Source organism: Ctenocephalides felis, unplaced genomic scaffold (genome assembly GCF_003426905.1).
Source record: "Ctenocephalides felis isolate EL2017-DRISC unplaced genomic scaffold, ASM342690v1 CF-g0.4_SCAFFOLD_01492, whole genome shotgun sequence".
NCBI lineage: Eukaryota > Metazoa > Arthropoda > Insecta > Siphonaptera > Pulicidae > Ctenocephalides > Ctenocephalides felis.
In genome coordinates this window covers 61,279,015-61,299,496 of record NW_020537646.1, presented here as the reverse complement: position 1 = coordinate 61,299,496, position 20,482 = coordinate 61,279,015, and the positions used below count along the sequence as shown (strand labels likewise).

The following is a 20,482-nucleotide window of genomic DNA, read 5'->3' as shown; positions in this document are numbered from 1 at the left end:
TCGGAAACACCGATCAACCGATTTGAATAATTCAAAGAACATTCGATTTGTATTGATAACGAGACGTGCTGATTAGTTTTTGGCAAAGGCAGGTCTAACCGTTCTGAAGATACGGGGCAAAAAGTGCCAAAAGCGATACCTCAGTTTTTGAGAGAACGGAGCATCCGATTTTACTAATTCAAAAAATATTTTACTTGTATTGACAAGATGAAGAACTGGTCAAATTTGCATAGGGGCAGGTCTTGCGATTTCGGAGTTCTAACGAAAAAAGTAAAAAAATGCCATTTGGCGGTCAAAAATGATCATTAAACATATGCACATCAAATTATCACATATTTTATAGAGATTTTAACAATAAATATAAATTTTGTTTACATTTCTATCGGTTCCGTACCAATGTTTATCCGTTAGACAGCGACGCGGCGCTTACGCGCTTTATATTTTGCCTCTATGCAGTTAAAGTAGTACGATTGTTTTGAAAAAAAGTTCAGATTTTCCAAAATATGTCAAAATAAATAGAACATTTTTTTTTCAAAAAAAAATATTTTTTTTTTTTAATTTTTTTTTCAAAAAATTGTCAAATTTTTAGTTTCTCATATATCTTATTTTTTCGAAATAATTTTTTTTCAAAAATGTTAATCGTTTTTAAGAAAATAATAATTTTTGGTACGGAAAGTACCAGCAATTTGCCTTAAGGCACGATGCCTTAATTGCCTTAACTCAGAATTCCTCTTACAGCTAGTTATGATTTTTTATTGACGGTAAATACCATAGTCTTTTAGATCACACTAAAATATTACGGCCCTACGACAAGTCGTTTAATTTTAAACATTCTTCAAAGTTTGCAAAAATTAGTATCGTTTTTTGGCATTTGTCAAAATTAGACTTTTGATCAACGTTTTCTCAAAGACGCCTGAACCGATTTCAGAAATTTAAAAGCCATTTTATGCATCTCAATAAGGACCATCGTTTGTCGGTCTTATGCTGTGATCGGCCAAGCCTTTGTAATTAAAAAAAAAAAAACTTTTCGTCAACATTTAAGCTCATACTACAGAATCGATTTAAAAAAATTAAAAACTGTTCAAAAGATCATAGTTAGGAATGATACTGATTAGATTTAGGTGAAAATCTACCGAGCCGTTTTCTTGTAATTAACTGTTGAAAAAAAATGTAAGCCGATTTTTATGGAACTTTTTTTGGCGATATATATCATGGTCTTATAAAACTTACTGAAATATTACGGCCTTACGACAAGTAGTATAATTTTAAAAATTCATCAAAATTTGAGAAAATGAGTAGGTTTTTTGACCTTTGTTAAAATTAAAATTAGACGATTTATTTGGTGTAACGATAGCGTACTTGGTCTTGATATACATATTGAAGCATTAAAGTCCTACAGAAATTGGTCCAATTATAAACATTATTGATTTTTGAAAATTTGCTTTTAGAAAAAACTCCGAGTTAACGTGTTCGTTCGTTCGTTTTCAATGATGTGTAATAAATACACTCGGAATACTTATAGTCACTCATAACTTAATTTATTTTTTATTGATTAAGTCGATTATTTACACATTTCTGGAAGTTCATGTAACTTGCCTCAAGGCAAAATACTAATACCAACTAGTTATTGTTTAGTATATTTGCAGCTAATTTATTTATATACTTTCACAGTTTCATCGTTTTATTTTTTATTTTTTTATTCATTAATTTCGGGTTTTGATTTTTGCGGAGAATCGGCATTTCTTGATTACGCGAGTATAAGATCGGTATACATGTGCTGATTTGTTTGACTCTTTGTTATCATAGTTGAGTGCCCAGACGATTATTGAAATACTCAAAATTATATTTAGTGATGTATATATATATATATATATATATATATATATATATATCTTCTTATATATAAAAATGGAGCTCTCTTTCAAATGTCCGAATAAAACTCGAAAACGGCTGAATCGATTTGGACAGTCTTAGTCTTGAAAAATTCGTGCCAATCCAGAGAAAGTCCAAAAGGTGAGAAATTATTTCAAATCCGCGTAGAAACTTTACATTTATAATTTGAAAATTTTTGTAGAAGCGTAATTTAAATAAAACAATGGACGGTGGCAATTTCGTGACATGTCAAACGCTTTTGACAGATGATGTTCAATTACGTTTAATAGGATGTTTTACGCGAATATTATTTATTTATGATAAATTTGTAGTAAGTAGTTTTGTTTGTAGTTTTATTTATATACAAAAACGTTAGTAAAGGGGCCCCAAGTATTACTAGAGACTCAAAATATAAACTTTTTTGATATGTTAATATGAAAATGCATTTTTGGCATATTTTTCTCAAACACGGTGCTCTAAAAGATCTTTTTTGTATAATTATATGCTCATTGGTATTTATAAAACATTTTCTAGGTTATATTATTTTTTATTTATGTTATTTAAAGGGTATGGGCGCATTGCCATATAGAATCGGCCCCACCCTGGTATTTATATAATTTATACGCCATTTTATAGGTCTAAATGATAAAAACCGATATACCAATTTTCAACTTTGTTTCTCATCTTATGGCCGAGATATCATTGAAAATATGTGAAAGTGACCCCTTTTTTCAAACTCACTTTTTGACGTAACCATAAAAGATATCGAAAAAAAAATTTACGTGGTTCTATTCATATTGGCTTAGGCCACATAATGTAGAACAATCGATGCCAAATAATTAATTATTATTAGCTGAAAAAGATAAAATAATTTTTCAATTGATGTTTTCCGGTAGTGCGTTTAGTTGGACCACCTTCTAATTAGCGTTATTCGAAAGATTATTGCTTTATCTTTCAGTACTGAAAATATTGTTCAAATCAATTTGGTGGAACACATTGAAAAATTGAAAAAACCGGAGCCAGTACACCCGCGCGTAACCCTAATAGTACCCTGCAATTGCATAGAGTTCGTTCGAACGCAAAGCAGTGCGCGAAGCGCTCGAAACGGTTCCTAAGAAATTCTGAACTTTGAATTCTGAAATACAATTTCTTTTATTTATCACTGTGAGTAATTTAATTAAAGTAATAAAAGTATTTTAATTATAATATTAGAAATAACTAGTGGAGTGGGTGGCATCGTGCCTTAAGGCAAATTGCTGGAACTTCCCGTACCGTAACGAAATGTTCGAGGAATACTGAATGTTTTCAAATAAATTATTATAAATATTGAGACATTGTCTAATATTTATAAGTATTTTATAAACTGAATTGCAAAGTTGAAATTATTTGTTTAAAGTATATTAGAACTATAGTCAGAATTAAAAATAAAATCTGAATTATTTTCGATATACAAAAAATTAAAAAAAAAAAAAAATTAAACAAATTTTTTTTTTCCAAAATCAATTATTTTGTTAAGACAAGCAGAAAGTTCTTTGAATCATTCAAATCGGACGCTTAGTTCTTTCAAAAACTGCAATTTTTTACATATTTAGCTCCGTATCTTCGAAATGGCTGGACCTACCTTTGCCAAAAACTAATAAACACTTCTCCCAATCATTACTAATTGAATGTTTTTTAGATCATTCAAATCGGATACTCCGTTCTCTCAAAAAGTCGATTTCTATTTTCTGCACTCTTTGCTCCGTATCCCGGAAACGGCTCTACCTGCCTTTGCCAAAAACTAATCAGCTCTTTTCCCGATCGATAGGTATCGAATGTTTTTTGAACCATTCAAATCGGTTGATCCGTGCGCCCGAAAACGTGACTGGAAATTTGTATCCATACATACATACACACACACACACACACATCCATTTTTTCTGAGGTATGCCAAAACGTTCAGAAACCTTCAAAACGTCGAGAAATATAAAAATTTTCAATTCCGATTTTCGGCCCATTACAATAACTTACCCTACGGGAAGTTAAAAATTTATTGGTGTTCTTTTAAAATTTACAAGTGTATCATATGATTTACACAAATACTTCGGTATGCTAAATAAATAAATAATAAATCAATTAAAATTATATTTTGTTATTTTAATCGTCATCACTGTCATGGTTTATAGCAACCGAAGTTTCCTCTATTATAAAAATATTCGATAGTATTTCTGATGGACGTATAATACGTGATAAATACCTCGCAAATGACATATAATATATGATAGCTGCAATATGTGAACAGCAACCAACAGTCCTCAATCCATTGGGACAACTACAGCAATACCTTAAAATACTTCGATAGTTAGTGCCAAGCGGAGTATATTCAATATAAACATTATATTTTTTCCTATTTATATGCCGTGATTGGGCATCAATTCTAATTATATTCCTACACTCTTTGAAATAATAATAATAATAATAATAATGATTATTAGAATACTTTCAGTAATAATTTTTGTAAATTCCTGAAGTACTATATAGAAAGTTTCCACATCAAATGGCAAATAATTTTTGAAGAATTTTAAATAACCAAAAGCAAAGAATTTCAGATTACCATTTGTCATATTTCTTTTTGTATTGTAGTATTGAGTAGTACTGATAAAGATAGGCCACAATAAGGGCTTTATAATCGCAATGTTACAATTATCATTAAAAAAAAGAAAGGTTTCTTGGGTTTGTTGAAATTACAATGTTTCATTATATTATTATTTCATATGAATACATATAACTATATAATAAATATTGTCACATTCAGAATTTATTAGGAACCGTTTCGGGCGCTTCGCGCACTGCTATGCGTTCGAACGAACTCTATGCAATTGCAGGGTACTATTAGGGTTACGCGCGGGTGTACTGGCTCCGGTTTTTTCAATTTTCCAATGTGTTCCACCAAATTGACTTGAACAATATTTTCAGTACTAAAAGATAAAGCAATAATCTTTCGAATAACGCTAATTAGAAGGTGGTCCAACTAAACGCACTACCGGAAAACATCAATTGAAAAATTATTTTATCTTTTTCAGCTAATAATAATTAATTATTTGGCATCGATTGTTCTACATTATGTGGCCTAAGCCAATATGAATAGAACCACGTAAATTTTTTTTTCGATATCTTTCATGGTTACGTCAAAAAGTGAGTTTGAAAAAAGGGGCCACTTTCACATATTTTCAATGATATCTCGGCCATAAGATGAGATACAAAGTTGAAAATTGGTATATCGGTTTTTATCATTTAGACCTATAAAATGGCGTATAAATTATTTAAATACCAGGGTGGGGCCGATTCTATATGGCAATGCGCCCATACCCTTTAGAACCTAAATTTGATATCGATCAAATGGACATTTTGTCGAATAATATTTTTCCAGTTATAATTTCCCAGAATTTATCGCGGAATAGATAGTAATATATGAAGGTCCGGGGTTAAAAAAGTCCACTACCGATGTGTCAAAAATCAGTAAAGTGAAGCATTGTTTAACAACAATATTTGAACGTAGAGGAAAAAAGATGTATAGCCAGCTACAACCTTGATTTGAAAACGGTACTCTTTGGAATGGGGGAGATAAACGGTAATCTTTGAGAATCCATAATAAAAGTATTTTCTTCCGTTGGTAGTTTTTAAGCATTAGTTAAAAATGTAATTATTTTGTAAAATACCTTTAAAACTATAATAAGGCTTTAAATCTTTTTGCCACCTGGCTGTTTCAAGTTACCCCGCCTACAGGGTAAAAAGTTATAGATACCAAATTTTTGAAAGACATCAAAAAAGCACATTTCTACAATTATGAAGTAGACGGCAGTTTACTGAACTCAGATAATTGTTCGTTTGATATGTGTTATTTGCTGTGATATAATTGTTATGGTTTTCACAATAGTTTATATTTGCTAAAAGTCAAATTGGACCTTTATGCCTCGCCCTGCTCTACATATATACTTTATATTAAATTTACTTTAATTCACCGAATGTTACTTGAAACTTTTCAAAAAGCAGGTAAAAAGAAATACTTTTTTGAATTTTAAATATTTATGTTCTATCTCTTCTCGCAAAAATTTGAAAATTTTGTATAAGCTCAGTAGTATTATTTACAATTATACACAAAATTCAGAATCCAAAAAGAATCTGAAAAAGTTGAAACGTAATTAATAAGCCGAAAGACCAAAAAAGACTCGGATTGGATTATACGATGTTTTCTATAGGAAGTGTATAAAACATGCAGTTTGATTGTATTGACAAAATATAGACAAACTAATGGGGTTTATTGTTTTTATAATACCTAATTGTATACAGCATTCAAACAACACATCCTTATGCACTTAAATATTAATATTTTTGATTCTCTAGAAATGGTTTAGAATATACCTTATTTAGCAAAACAACGTTTGCCGGGTCAGCTAGTATATATATATATATATAAATATATATATATATATATATATATATATATATATATATATATATATATATATATATATATATATTACATGTATTGGATTTGATTGGATTATATTATTTATGCGCAATTGTGGGATACTTCGCAAAACGTGTTAGTGCAAAAACGAGAAATAGCGTGGTCCAAATAATTATTAGAGCTTTGATTAGGTGATTTGTTGATTTTAGTAGAAATTTAAGTGCGGTTTAAAATAATTTTGAAATCCTGAATCTATTTATTTGTGTCATTATACGTCAAATTTCAATTGCGCGGGTTTGTAGTTTTTGTTCGTATTTTTTTTAGGAAAGGCTTTTGTTCGTCAAAATTAGATAAGGTTTGTAATTTTTAAAATTACAATATATATTTAGGATAATAAATAACTTGCATTGACAAATATTAATTTGTTTCATAAGGTATTTTTATTAATAGAAAATATATATAATTTGTTTTTGAAAATATAGCTTTGATTTAAAACAAAGGTTTTAGATATCGTTTTTGTAAGTTTTTTTTTTTGGTAAGATGAATTCCTCGAAAATTTTGTGAAAATCTTATATTGAAAAGGTATGAAATTTTGCGTTTATTGTAAATGTTTCATCCCTACGTTTTCAAAAAAACTTTCATGACGCGTGTGGCGAGTATATGTGAAATTATGGATGTCCAGAAGTCGGACGGTCGGATGTTCTCGTATAACGAGCTGCTGGTCTCTATATGTCAACCCAAGGCTAAAAGCTTTTTGTTTATGTGTTAGAAATTTTGGTTAGATAGCTGTAAGTGTAAAATGAAAAATATTTTAATATTAGGAAATATTTCTTTTCATATATTTTTGTTGACTCAGGGGTTTACAATAATTTTCGAATGCATGTAGCTGTTTGTAAAATATGAGCAAATTTCTTTTTCATTTTAGTTTTGTTTACGTTATTGCGCTACAGTATTTTTATTGTGATATGTTTTATCTACAAATTTAGAGCAGTTTTGAAAATTGCGGAGTTATTTGCCTTCGTGCATATGAGGTGCCGGACATTATTTGAGAATGCGTCGGAAAACAACTGCTTAAAGGGATTTGAATTGTGACAAATTTTTATTAGTTACCAATAGCTTGTATATAATTCAGTGCGAAAGCTCTTGGTGACACCGATGCAATTGAGTCGACCGGGGCGTTTTTGGTCATTTTTAATTTAAGCGCATTGACATCAAGATTGATTATGGCTCATACTGTCAATAGTGAAATGGAAATAGAAATCTAATTTCTAATCTAAAACGAGTTATAGGGGGAAGTTTCCAAGTGGGGGACACCTAAAGTTATTTATAAACAAATCAAAAAATATTTTACGAAATGTTTATTAAATTGTGATTTATGTTAGACAATAAAGTTATAAATCAAACTAAATTGACAAAACCGCAATCTTTGCTAAAAAATAATTAATACTATCAATCAAACTTTGCTATCAAAAAATATGATTTTAAACAGTGGCACCTAGTACCGGATATTTCAAAATATCCTACATTGATCACATATGTAGCCATCTCCACGCTCTGGAATGTCTGCACATGTGTCTTTGATAAATATTCTTAGATATTGCAAAAAAAAGTCACTATTCATCCACCCGTTTGGCTGGGCCACACCGATGCTCTCAGCTGATGCATTCATAAGCTTCTCATTCTTTGATTAGGAAATACGAAAAATGTCGGTATGTAGTGACCATTAGCACAGAATAAAATTTACTAATTGGAATAAATTACGTAAATTCTCACAAGAAATATCAATATATTTACCGTCAGGCACTAAGGGACGACATAGTATCGGGTGCTAAGGAACAGACATTTTCATTAATTTGATGGCACCTACTGAAATTGGTTAAAAGATCTAATGATATTCTACCATTTTACGGATAACAATCAAGTATAACTTTTATCTTTGCATACCGTACTCGAATGTAAATGCATAAATATGCTAGAATTACTTCCATTGATATTTAGGTGACGCCGTGATTTTGTGCCTAAAACAGCAAAGGGTTGCTACCGCCGTTGCCGTGTGCGTCACAGTTGAGTCTTGGCGCTTGATCTTGCACCTGTTTGCCCCCGCGTCCCTGTCACTTGTATTTTGAAATGAAAAGATTTTTACTTCCTTAAATAATACGCGTTAAATAGAGTGTCCGGTCCTTGGTGCCGTACGGCGTTACGGGACTTCCCCCTAATAATAATATATTTTACTTAGAGATAGGTAAATTCAGTATGATAATTAGAAAATTTATCCGTTTAAATATTTCGATAATATAGTGTCATAAAAGGAGTTTGCTTAAAATAAAATAAAGATGAGTAAGAGAAATTATGAATAAGATTTTGAGTAAAGAAAGTTATGAATAATTAGATGACATAGATAGAATAGGGGAACATGAAAATGATAGAAATAGAATATATAGATAGATAATTGCATAGGATAGAAAAGATAGATAAATGTGCAGGATGAATAATTGGGCGTAATGCTAGTGATAGGGATAGTTTATACGGCGGTTTAACAGCAAGTGTAGAGGCGTTGGTTTGTACTTTGGTGTTCCGTTTCCATCACTCAGAGAGCTCCGGGCGATACTTTATAACTGTTGAGTAGAGAGATATTGGGATAAAAAGACGTTGGGAAAAAAATGATGAGAAAAATAAATGTCGTTGTAAGTGTCGTTATAAAAACATTCAGTATTCTTCGAAAATTTCGTTACGGTACGACAAGTTCAACCAATGTGCTTTAAGACACGATGCCATACACCAAACTAGTGGGGTGACAGATCTTTGAATCATTTAAATTGGACGCTTAGTTCTCTCAAAAACTGCCATTTTTCTCACATTTAGCCTTGTGACTTCGAAATGGCTGGGCCTGCCATTCTCAGAAGCTAATAATCACTTCTCCCAATCTAATCAGCACATCTCCCTATCAATAGAAATCGAATGTGTTTTGAACCATTCAAATCGGTTGATCCGTGCGCCCGAAAACGTAGACAAAAAATTGTATCCATACATACATACACACACACACATCAATTTTTTCTGAGGTATGCCAAAATGTTGAGAAACCTTCAAAACGTCGACAAATGTAAAAATTTTCAATTTCGATTTTCGGCCCATTACAATAACTTACCCCCCTAATAAGGGGCCACTTTGGCATATTTTCAATGATATTTTGACCATAAGGTGAGATACAAAATTGAAGTTTGGTATATCGGATGTTTTCAAAAAGATCTACAAAATGGCGTATAAATTATTTAAATACAAGTGACTATTATGTACTCAACTTGCAGACCCTTGCAACCGTCAGAATAGCCTGGATGTTTACAAATACATTCTGAACAATTAAAAGAATACACCCGAAAATTTGGGCCTTGTGGGAACAGGTTATGAAGAATTTTTTTTGGCATTTTCAAGAATTGAAGGAAAGATGGCACAACCGCGGAATGACTGCCAGAATGGTACTTTCTTAATGGACCGTTAATAAAATATCATTAAAATAATGTCAAGCTTTGTGAAAACAGGTTAGTCAAATTGTTCACAGGCTCTAGACTAAAGTTTTAGTAAAAGGTGACAAATTATTTTAAAACCGCATAGAAAATTTATATTTTGAAGTGAAAAAGTATTAATCAACCTGATTTAAAATAAAGAACATTGTCTAATATTTATAAGAATTATATAAACTGAAGTGCTAAGTTGAAATTATTTATTTGAAATTATTAAAAATTAATTATTTATTATTTTTAATCTAATGAAACTGTGTATTAACAAACAAACTGTGTAACAAATTTTACATTAGTTATACCATAGATATAGTTATATATTTAGTTCACCTGAAGGATATTTCCGAGTAATCAGAATAATTGCGCCTTGCAACGCTAGAGGCGCTACTGGTTGTGGCAAAGTGTAGAACTTCTAGTAAAATGTACATTCCGATCTATGAATTATACCCATTTATATACCTATTTGAATCTTACTTATATTAATTTATTAATATATACATATATACGAGTATATATATATATATATATATATATATATATTATATTAAAAAGCTTAATATATATATGAAAATGAGATGTATGCAATTTCTTAATAATTATTATAATACACATGTTTAAACATAAATTGTTTGATATATGAATGTTATCAAAAAAAATTAATAAGACACTAAACTCTTCGTTCAATGAATAGTTTTTTACTGAAAACATTTGCTAATGTTTGCTACTGATCTTGCTATAAAAATTATCAACAAAATATAAGGATGCCTGCATCACTCGAATAAGTAGAACAAAATCACAAAAAAATCAAAAAACAATATTAAGATACTAAAGTTTATCCATAAGTTAAAAAATGCGTGACAACAATGAAAGACATTTTTAAAGATTCCTTTTTTGTTTTTGACACGTGATTTGACATTTGATGTATTTTTCTTTTGTTTTGCGAGCAGTCTAGATCAATTCAATATCTTAAATTTTGCGCTTCACGAATTGATAATATGCATTAAAATATTACGTTTTTATTTCATTGCTTTAAAAGAAAACTAAGCTTTGTAAAACTTCTTAACTTTTTATATGTTCATTTATAATACGTTTCAATATATATTATTATTAATATAATTAATAGCTAATAATTATTTTATAATCAATAATATATAATCTATAATAAATCATTAAAATTTTCAGTAGTCTTGCGACCAGCATTGACAGCAAACTCAATGACAATGTCTTTGGTGTGGAACTCCAGGACGTCAAAAATAATTTAAAGGATGAATATTATGATCCTTATGAACATAGGAAAGTGGAACATCCCACGACGTAAGTCATATATACAAATTAAATTAAAAACTATTAGTTTTGTTTCATTTCACAACACATGATGCCACTTGGAAACAATATGGACAACATCCGGCTGCAAAACGCCTAACATTAATGACCACAAATACTATGCGCCTGCTAATAATCTGCATGAACAAGTGCTACACCAAATATAGTAAAACATCAGATAAAGTAGATGCGGCAAAAGTTTGATAACCGACCATTGAAGAAACAATTAAACACATCGTTAAAAAATTACCGCAAAAAAATTGTGAGAATAGACTAAAATAGTCAAAACATGCAATATAAGGCCCAGTAAACCACTAGTGTTAAAACCAAGTAACTCATTTTGTAACTATCGTTACGAAACTAATGTTACGTCAAAAAAAAAAACGATGCTGTTACGTATAGTCGTGACTTTTAACCACCGTCGACGCGTTTATACGTATTATATACTGCTTTGTTCGTAGTTGCCGGTACGTGGCGAGCTACGTTACATTGTCACATAGATTTGCCTTTAAAAAAAGCCGTTAAGTGTTTTATGCTCGGAATGTCAAATTTAATATAGATTAATTCTGTACATTGTGAACGCAGAACTGAATATTTTATCGTATATTTTTGAATTGTAAGATATTTTATTTATCGAATCGTTATATAGTAATTGTTTTTATATATATTGTATTATCAGATGTTAAAATTAGTTAAACAGTCAGCTGCAAAAGTATTGAATATGGAACCGACAAAGAAGGTGAGTATAATTGTACTGAAACGTATTTTAGGTGTTGAAATGAAAATGAAAGGTTGAATATTCCTTAAATGACGATCTTGTGTTATAAAATTAGTATATTAATGTTTTACACAAAGAGAATTTCAACTATAAAATAATTTTGTTTTAACAAATGATTCAGTACTAATTTTACTTTTAAAAAATTCACATCTTGAAAATTTAGAGAATAAAATCAATGCAAGAAAATTAACGAGCGTGTGTTCATCGAATAATTATCTACATATGTTCTTGATATGATCCTAAGGACTACATAGTCATTAAGTTCAAAAAAATGAATATGTTTAGAGGTAATGTTCAACCAATAACTAATTTTTTTTACTAATGTTCACCATATTTTTAATTCAAAATTTGTTTACAATGTTTGGCTCTATTTTAGATATATTAACTGATGCAAGTAGTGCATGGTTTCAGATTGGCAAAAAAATGTTACCAAGAGAGTTAAACATAATACTTAATTATTTAGAGTCAAGAGAGTTTAACATGAATATTTATTTTTATAGGTTATCAACTTTTAATTTTCTAATGTTGTTACTATATAATATGTAAATTTTATACATTGTAAATGAAAATATTCATTAAAATTACTAAATATCTGAAATAGATTCTATATTTGCAGGAAATTTAATTAAAGTATTATTTGACATAAAAAACTTCTAAACGCTTTTTTATTCAACCTAGTTACGTAGTAAAGATGCGTCGTATTAGTGTGCAACGCAATACGTTCTTGCTCGCGAAATAGATACTTCCGTGTGCCTCCCAGGTTACGTACCTGCTACGTGCGGACGTACATAACAATGATGGTTTTATTACGTTTTGTGGTTTACTGGTGGCAAATAGCAGAAAGACTGAAGCCAAAAATGACCTCCGCACCTGCTATGAAATTAGTACTAAACCGCGAGACGTATGGTAAACACGCTATGCCACTTACAAATGCAGAATACCCGTGAAGCTGAATATAAGAATTGATATTTTATTATGAAGTTTAACTTTTTTCTACAATAATAATTGACATATTATAATTATTATTTTTTAAAAACAATTACATACATTGCCATATATTGATATGAAAATGTATGGTATTGTTTTTAAAAAATAATAATTATAATTAAAATAAAATATTAATATAAAAATATAAATATAAATATAAAATTGAAAATAATTAGTAAGGCTAAATTACCAGAGTAGACTTATGTACCACAAACCAAAGATTCCTTATTCATAATTCATACAAAAATTAGGTTATTTAATGCATTTATTGTAATCGTAGCGGCATATGTGTTTTGTTACCTCGTCGACGTTCGTTTTGTTTCAAAATTTAAATACTATCTGATGAACCTCATTAATGACTCGTATGAGTTACTTTTTCTAACAGATTTCTTAGCACATATAATGCAAAAGTATTCGTCAACATTTTAGAAAAAAATCTCAATTGACTTTGAAAATTTAAATACCATTTGAAACAAAAATTTGCTGGGAATCATTTTGATTAGTTTTTTTATTGTGGTAAAGCAAGCCAGAAATGTTTTAGGACTTGTTTCATAAAACTTTCTATATTAATATTATTTATTATCTAAACTATCTTACTAAAAATTTATTGGTCTACAAAAAATTGTATAATCATAAAAAAATATATAGTTATTCTATACTTTGGAGTAATAGGCTGTACCGGCTTAAATAAGTTTCATTGTGTGTTTGTTACTGATCATTAAAGCTTACACCTGAATGCAATTTTTAAACCTAAAGTTGAATGAAAATTATTAAATAAATTAAATTTATTTATTACAATTAGAGATATTATATGTCGGTTTGAAAGATATCAATTTTTCAGTAAAGTAAAGCAAAAAGTTTATTTTTGAAGTAAACAGTTAAACATTTATCAAAATTTTTGTTAATTCGATCATTGGTGCTTATCGTTAAGTTTGTGCAAATTTACCTATAATACTGCTCTAGCAACTTGTATCTTTCAACCATCATTTTTTGCAGAAATGCAGAAACTCTGCTTCATCTTCTGAAAGGATCTTTAGGAACTGGCATATTAGCCATGCCAAACGCTTTTCATCATGCAGGATACGCAGTTGGTATAGTTGGAACCATGTTAATTGGAGCTTTATGTACATATTGCATACATATATTGATAAAATCGCAGTATGAATTGTGCAAACAGAAGAAGGTGCCAAGTATGACGTATCCTGCTACTGCTGAATGCGCTTTTAATGAGGGCCCACTAATTTTCAAATCTTTTGCGTCCGCATCAGTGTAAGTAACCTAGAAGTATCATAAAAATGTTTATGGTGACACGAACACTATATTTATTATTCACAATATCCCTATATTATCTTTTAGTCATGTGATTAACACTTTCCTCCTTATCTATCAATTGGGCACATGCTGCGTTTACGTGGTCTTTGTTGCATCCAACATCAAAGCAGTCGTCGATTATAATTTAGGCACTCAGACGGACGTTAGATTATACATGCTGGCAATTTTGTTACCATTGATATTGATCAACTGGGTGCGCAACTTAAAATTTTTGGCACCCTTTTCAACATTAGCCAACATCATCACTATCGTAAGTTTTGGAATTATTTTGTATTATGTGTTCCATGATCCTTTGTCTTTAGATAAAAGGGAATCAATAGGTGAACTTCAACATTTCCCACTATTTTTTGGAACGGTGCTTTTTGCTTTGGAAGCTATTGGTGTGGCAAGTGAAGAATGATGAATACCCATAACTTTGTGGCTGATTTATTTATGGTTTTTATATTGGTTTTTAGATAATGCCTTTGGAGAACGAGATGAAGACTCCTAAATCATTCGGTGGCAAAGTAGGTGTCCTTAACATCTCGATGGTATCAATCGTAGTTTTATATGTTGGAATGGGTTTTTTCGGTTACATTAAGTATGGTGAAGATGCACAAGGCTCAATTACGCTTAACCTACCTGATCAGGTGTAAGTATCTGCAAGGTTTCCAGTAAACCACAGCCATAAATTAAATTTAAGGTTAACAGATGTCGAAATAACGTAGCACAAAAGAAACTTTGATAAGTTGTTGATGTGCACGTTACTAAAACGTTTATATTACGTTTAGTTGTCGCGTTTAATCGACTTGAACGTAGAAACTTCGGTTTTGTTTATAACCTACCTAATCAGGTGTAAGTATCTGCAAGGTTTCCAGTAAACCACAGCCATAAATTAAATTTAAGGTTAACAGATGTCGAAATAACGTAGCACAAAAGAAACTTTGATAAGTTATTGATGGGCACGTTACTAAAACGTTTATATTGCGTTTAGTTGTCGCCTCTAATCGACTTGAACGTAGAAACTTTGGTTTTGTTTGTTAAGTGTCAGCTACGTTACAACGTATTATACATTTACCACACAAAATGGGCGGCTTTGTATAGCTGTTTGACAGAATTATCAAAAAGGTAGGTTATGAGTTCTAATTTTTATTTATGCTTGACTCTATGTACGGTATCACAATTATAAGTTACCCGTGACTCTGTTTTTGTTATGAATTTACAAGTAGTTTGTTTGCGACTTAATTAATTAACCTATATTTACACATTTTAATCTCTTACTTTATTATAAAACATTTCTTATTTTAACATGCGACTTATTCTAGTCTTATTTTTAACTACGGCTTAACGAGTGTTTATTACATGTCCATACATCGGGCCCGATTCACTTCACACACATTTACTTCACTCTAAAGTTTAGTCTCAATACACAAAGTCTACTTTCGGTTTGGGGACAGCTTGCGAAACACTGTACCCCATGACGTCCTTTAGGCTCACATTATAAATATGTTTGATTTACACTTTTGCGCGCTGGACCGCACGTTTTTGGTCTCTGAAACCATGCAGACAACTTTCACGCCTGGCCACGACCGACTCTAGACTCTAAATGCAGACAACCACTTTCAGCCCTCGTCACACTCCTCATCAGGGACATGGCTCTCATACGCATATAGGGAGAGGTGTAGTTATGTCATTTATACATGTGTGTGAGTGCCCACAGACATATTATTAACACTACCCCATCTCCTCTAAAGGTCGCTCTCGATCTTTCAAAACTCCATTACTGATGCCGCATCAGTTATCTTTTCTCCGGATAACCTAGGTGGCGCACTCCAATGCCTGCCTTCTCCCCAGATAAAACGTCGATGGCGCATTCTAACTTGTCCGATATGCGGTCTGCTCTCCTCTTGTAGGCTCAGCCTTTTCCTAAATCCGGCATCGATCTCCAGTTCCCTGATCCACTATTCAGGTCGCGTTGTTTTTAATAACGTAGTCGTAGACGTGCTTAATTTTTTGATGCACTATCAAAATTACTCCTTTCACCACAGTTTTCCACCGAAAGTAAGATCACATTAAGAGTTTTAACGTTTAATCTTGAGGCTTGTTTTATACCATACTCTAAATTAAATAATTATTAACTATACAGAAATAATACATATCAAATATAATAAGTTTTTTTTCGACATTTTTCAAGAAATGTGTAATTTCTTTGCATTTTTTACTGATTTTTTAACAATACTTCTAAAATACGTTAAAAATTTAACTTTAAAACAACAAGCTGATACTCTGAATATGACGGCTCTTACGATATCAATAAGGCGAAGTTTACGACGCAATTTTGGATATTGTAAATGATGAAAAATTAAATTAAATTAAAATTTAAAAAACCCAACATGAAATACGAATGTTGTGTTTGAAAATTAAATGCTAGTTTTTTTAAATATTAATATTGCACATACATTAAAAATAATTGAAAATTTCAAAATACTTGATTATAATCAACCCCCGAATCGCCTCGATTTTCTAAATAAATTAAAAATCAATATATTTTATACGCTTTTAGATTATATCTAATTTTTTGTCCACAATAATTAAAAATTAATTTATTTATTTCACTTAATATTTTTTTGTCAAATTAAAGTTATAGAATTTAAGAAATGCATTTCAGAAATAGTATTTATTATTTTGATATAAAGATCTTGATATCAAAATAATAAATACTATTTCTGAAATGCATTTCTTAAATTCTATATACCTATATATGTGTACATATATAGGTATATATTTTTGTATTTGTATATGTATATGTGTATTATATGTTTGCATGTGTGTTTGTATGTATATATATATATATATATATATATATATATATATATATAAATATAGAATTTTATGATATGAGTGGAACGAATATTAATTGTTTAATATGAACAAAACAGCACTCAGATTTGTTTAACACAACTTTATTTTATGATTACAGACGTTTCGAGACCATGGTGTGTCTCATCTTCAGTGTAATTTCAAAAACAGTTACTTATATACTACACATTCTTTAATAATTTATTTAAATTTCATTTAATTTTTGATATACAAAAAACACTAACTATTCCTTGCAATGCTTGACACAATACTAAAGAAACATATAACACTTACAGAAATATTCTAAACAAATTTGAAGTACTTATCTAGATGGAGACAGAATGAGTATCATTATAATGTAAACAAAAGGAGTGCTATCGCATACAAAAATCGATAAAAATGAAAAAACAAATTAATTTATTGAAAAGAATAAGATAAATGAAAAAATTTATAAATTATTAATGATGTTTATATAAGTGTCATGTAAAATATTTGTGTCGGTTCTTAGATTTATGCTATTGTTAGTCCGAACTATTAATATTGATTCTGCCATGCTCCGTTTAAATAAGTCTTCCTCATGGAATAAAATTTGGGGATTGTCAAAATCAAACTTATGGTTGTTGATATTAGCATGATCCACAAGTGTACTTTTAAATTTTTTGTTATCTATTTTTTCACATTGTAATTCATGTTGCCTGAGTCTCTTTTCTAAGTTCTGGCAGGTCTGGCCAATATAAGAGCAATTACAATCCAAACAATTTACTTTATAAACTATATCTTTCTTTTTTGTTAATGGAGTTTCATCTTTAATTTTGGAATATAAAAATTTTAATTGTTTTAATGAAGAAAAAGTAATACGAATATTGTGTTTTTTGAAAAGTCTTTTTGATAATAGGTTAAAATTATTGTCAAGATATGGAAAATTAATGAAAAAAGTTTTTTCAGGAACACTTGTTTTGCCAGGCTCTTCCGGTTTCTTATCAAAAGGTTCAAGTAATTTTGCGACTCTATTTTTAATAATTGGACAAATTAACTTATATGGAAAATTATTGCCAAGTAAGATCGTTTTAACTAATTTTATGTTTGTATCATAAAACAGAGGATCAGACAATAAAATAGCGTGATCTACAAGATTTAGAATGGTAGAAATTTTTATTTTGAGAGGAACATGCGAATTAAAATTAATGTATCTCCCGGACCAACTATCTTTTCTGTACCAGTCTGTATAACATACACCGCCTCTATTAATGAGTTTTACGTCAAGAAAATGTAACGTCGAATCATTTTCAAGTTCCTGAGTGAATTGTAAAAAAGAATTGTACTCATTGAATTTGTTGAAAACATTATCTATATCTTTTTTATTAAGTAACTAGCTGACCCGACAGACTTCGTGCCGTCAAAAAAAATTGTAATGTGGCAGTGTTTTGTTCCTACCTTTTTTAAATTCTTTACAAAAAATTATCCTGAACAGAACCGTCACCCTGGTAATAATTCGTTGTGAATTAAAAATAATTAAATAAAACACTATAAGCATTTAAAAGTAAGCAATTTTAATCATGTAAATCATAATGATAACGATTACCAATAAAAAAACAGTTAAATTTTCATTGTAGTGCTTTGTGATAAACGATGTTTTTTGTTTGATTGCCTGGCGCATAGACAAACAAATCTGATGGTTTTCCAATAGGAGAACAGGCAACATACAATTGACCATATGAGGAACATGGGTTCTCCAAATTAATGCCAAAAATACTTAATGATTGGCCCTGAGACTTGTTTATGGTCATAGCAAAAGCAAGCCGCACTGGAAACTGTAGTCGTTTAAACTAAAAGGAAACATCAGTCGGAATCATTGGGATGCGCGGAATGAGAACATCTTCTCCTTCATACTTTCCTTTCAATATAGTTGCTTCTATCACGTTGTTTAGTAATTTTTTTATTGCTAACCGTGTGCCATTGCAAAGGCGCGGTTGGTTGATATTTAGCAAAGATTGTGAGGTGGCAATCCGGGCAAATCTAGCGAGCTCAATAATTCCGGTAAATAGTTAACTACATCGTCTTGGTTAATTGCCGAATCAACTGATTTATATATCTTCGATTCGCCTGTAGTTTGTTCTTGAATTTTGAAATTTAATTCATTTACATCAATGTTTTTGGCTGCCAATTTAGCTCGTTTGCTTAACAAATCATGGTTTCTGTAATTTTGAGCAACATCTGGAAATACCTTCTGAATGAGTTCTTTTTTTGATTGAGGTAAAGACAAAAATTTTGAAGAAAGTTAATGCATCCAGTCAACATGTCAATAGGAAAATTGCCATTACCAATGTCAATGAGTTGTTTAGAGAATATGTTTCCAGATTGGTCATTTTGCAACTCAACACGCATATTCTTGCTTAAATGAAGTACTTTGACATATTTCCACATATTGGATGACCTTAGACATGCGTTGAGTTTATCAGCTGGCGTTGATCGTGCAATCACTGGCAATGTTTGACGAAAATCTCCCGCTAATAAAATCATTGCACCACCATATCTTTTAAGGTTCGGTATAAAGCCTCGAAAGATTTTTTATGTGCCATCGTGCATTCATCCCAAACGATCAATTAACATTGCTGCAAAACCTTAGCCATTACAGAGTTCTTCGAAATGTTGCAAGTTGGAGTTTCATTTCCTTGCATAGTTAATGGCAATTTTAGAGCTGAATGGGCTGTTCGTCCACCTTCGTGCAAAGTTGCTGCGATTCCCGACAAAGCGAGTGCAAGTGCAATTTCATTTTGTTGCTAATATTAATGAAATTGTGCAATTGTTGCTAATATTAATGAAATCAAAAAAGTTTTTCCTGTACCACCAGGTGCATCTAAGAAGTGAATCCCCCCCAGTTCCATCATTTGTTACTTTTATAAGAGTATCAAATACATATCTCTGTTGTTCATTCAACAGTGGAAAATTTGTTTCGATTTATTCTTTCAAATTGTTGAGATCATAATGTTATTCTCTGTGCAACTTTTGGTTAATAGCATCATGCATTGGACGATTAGGCGTGGCCAGGCCTAATCAAATTAATAGTTTGTTTGACATCATCAAGCGCATGTCTTCAATTGAAATCAATGCTTCGCTGTAAATTTCCTCTTTGATTTGCATATTTGGATTTCCCATTCTATTCCGTATTTGACACAAAATATCATCACACATGTAATTTTTGTACTTGATACACAAATCAATTGGGTTTGATGGAAGGCATGTGGATATGATTATAGAAAACAATGTTCGTATTTGATGAGCGTGTGAAGATATTACAGAATCACTGAGAGTTTGTTCGCAATGAGCGTTATTTTCTAGGAATTGTAAACGTTGACAGGCTTCTCTGTAGGATCCACACAATTC

The 20,482-nt window shown here is 30.6% G+C and overlaps 1 protein-coding gene across 1 annotated transcript in view; it reads left to right on the top strand.

The window, feature by feature from the left end:
- The window catches only part of LOC113371472 (proton-coupled amino acid transporter-like protein CG1139), a 117,104-nt gene that overhangs the window by 75,339 nt on the left and 21,283 nt on the right, over positions 1-20,482 (top strand). Inside the window, exons 2-5 of the mRNA XM_026612093.1 lie at positions 11,023-11,154; positions 13,925-14,197; positions 14,285-14,645; positions 14,716-14,891. Of these exons, the coding sequence (XP_026467878.1) occupies positions 11,023-11,154; positions 13,925-14,197; positions 14,285-14,645; positions 14,716-14,891 (942 nt within the window). The remainder of the gene's footprint in view (positions 1-11,022; positions 11,155-13,924; positions 14,198-14,284; positions 14,646-14,715; positions 14,892-20,482) is intronic.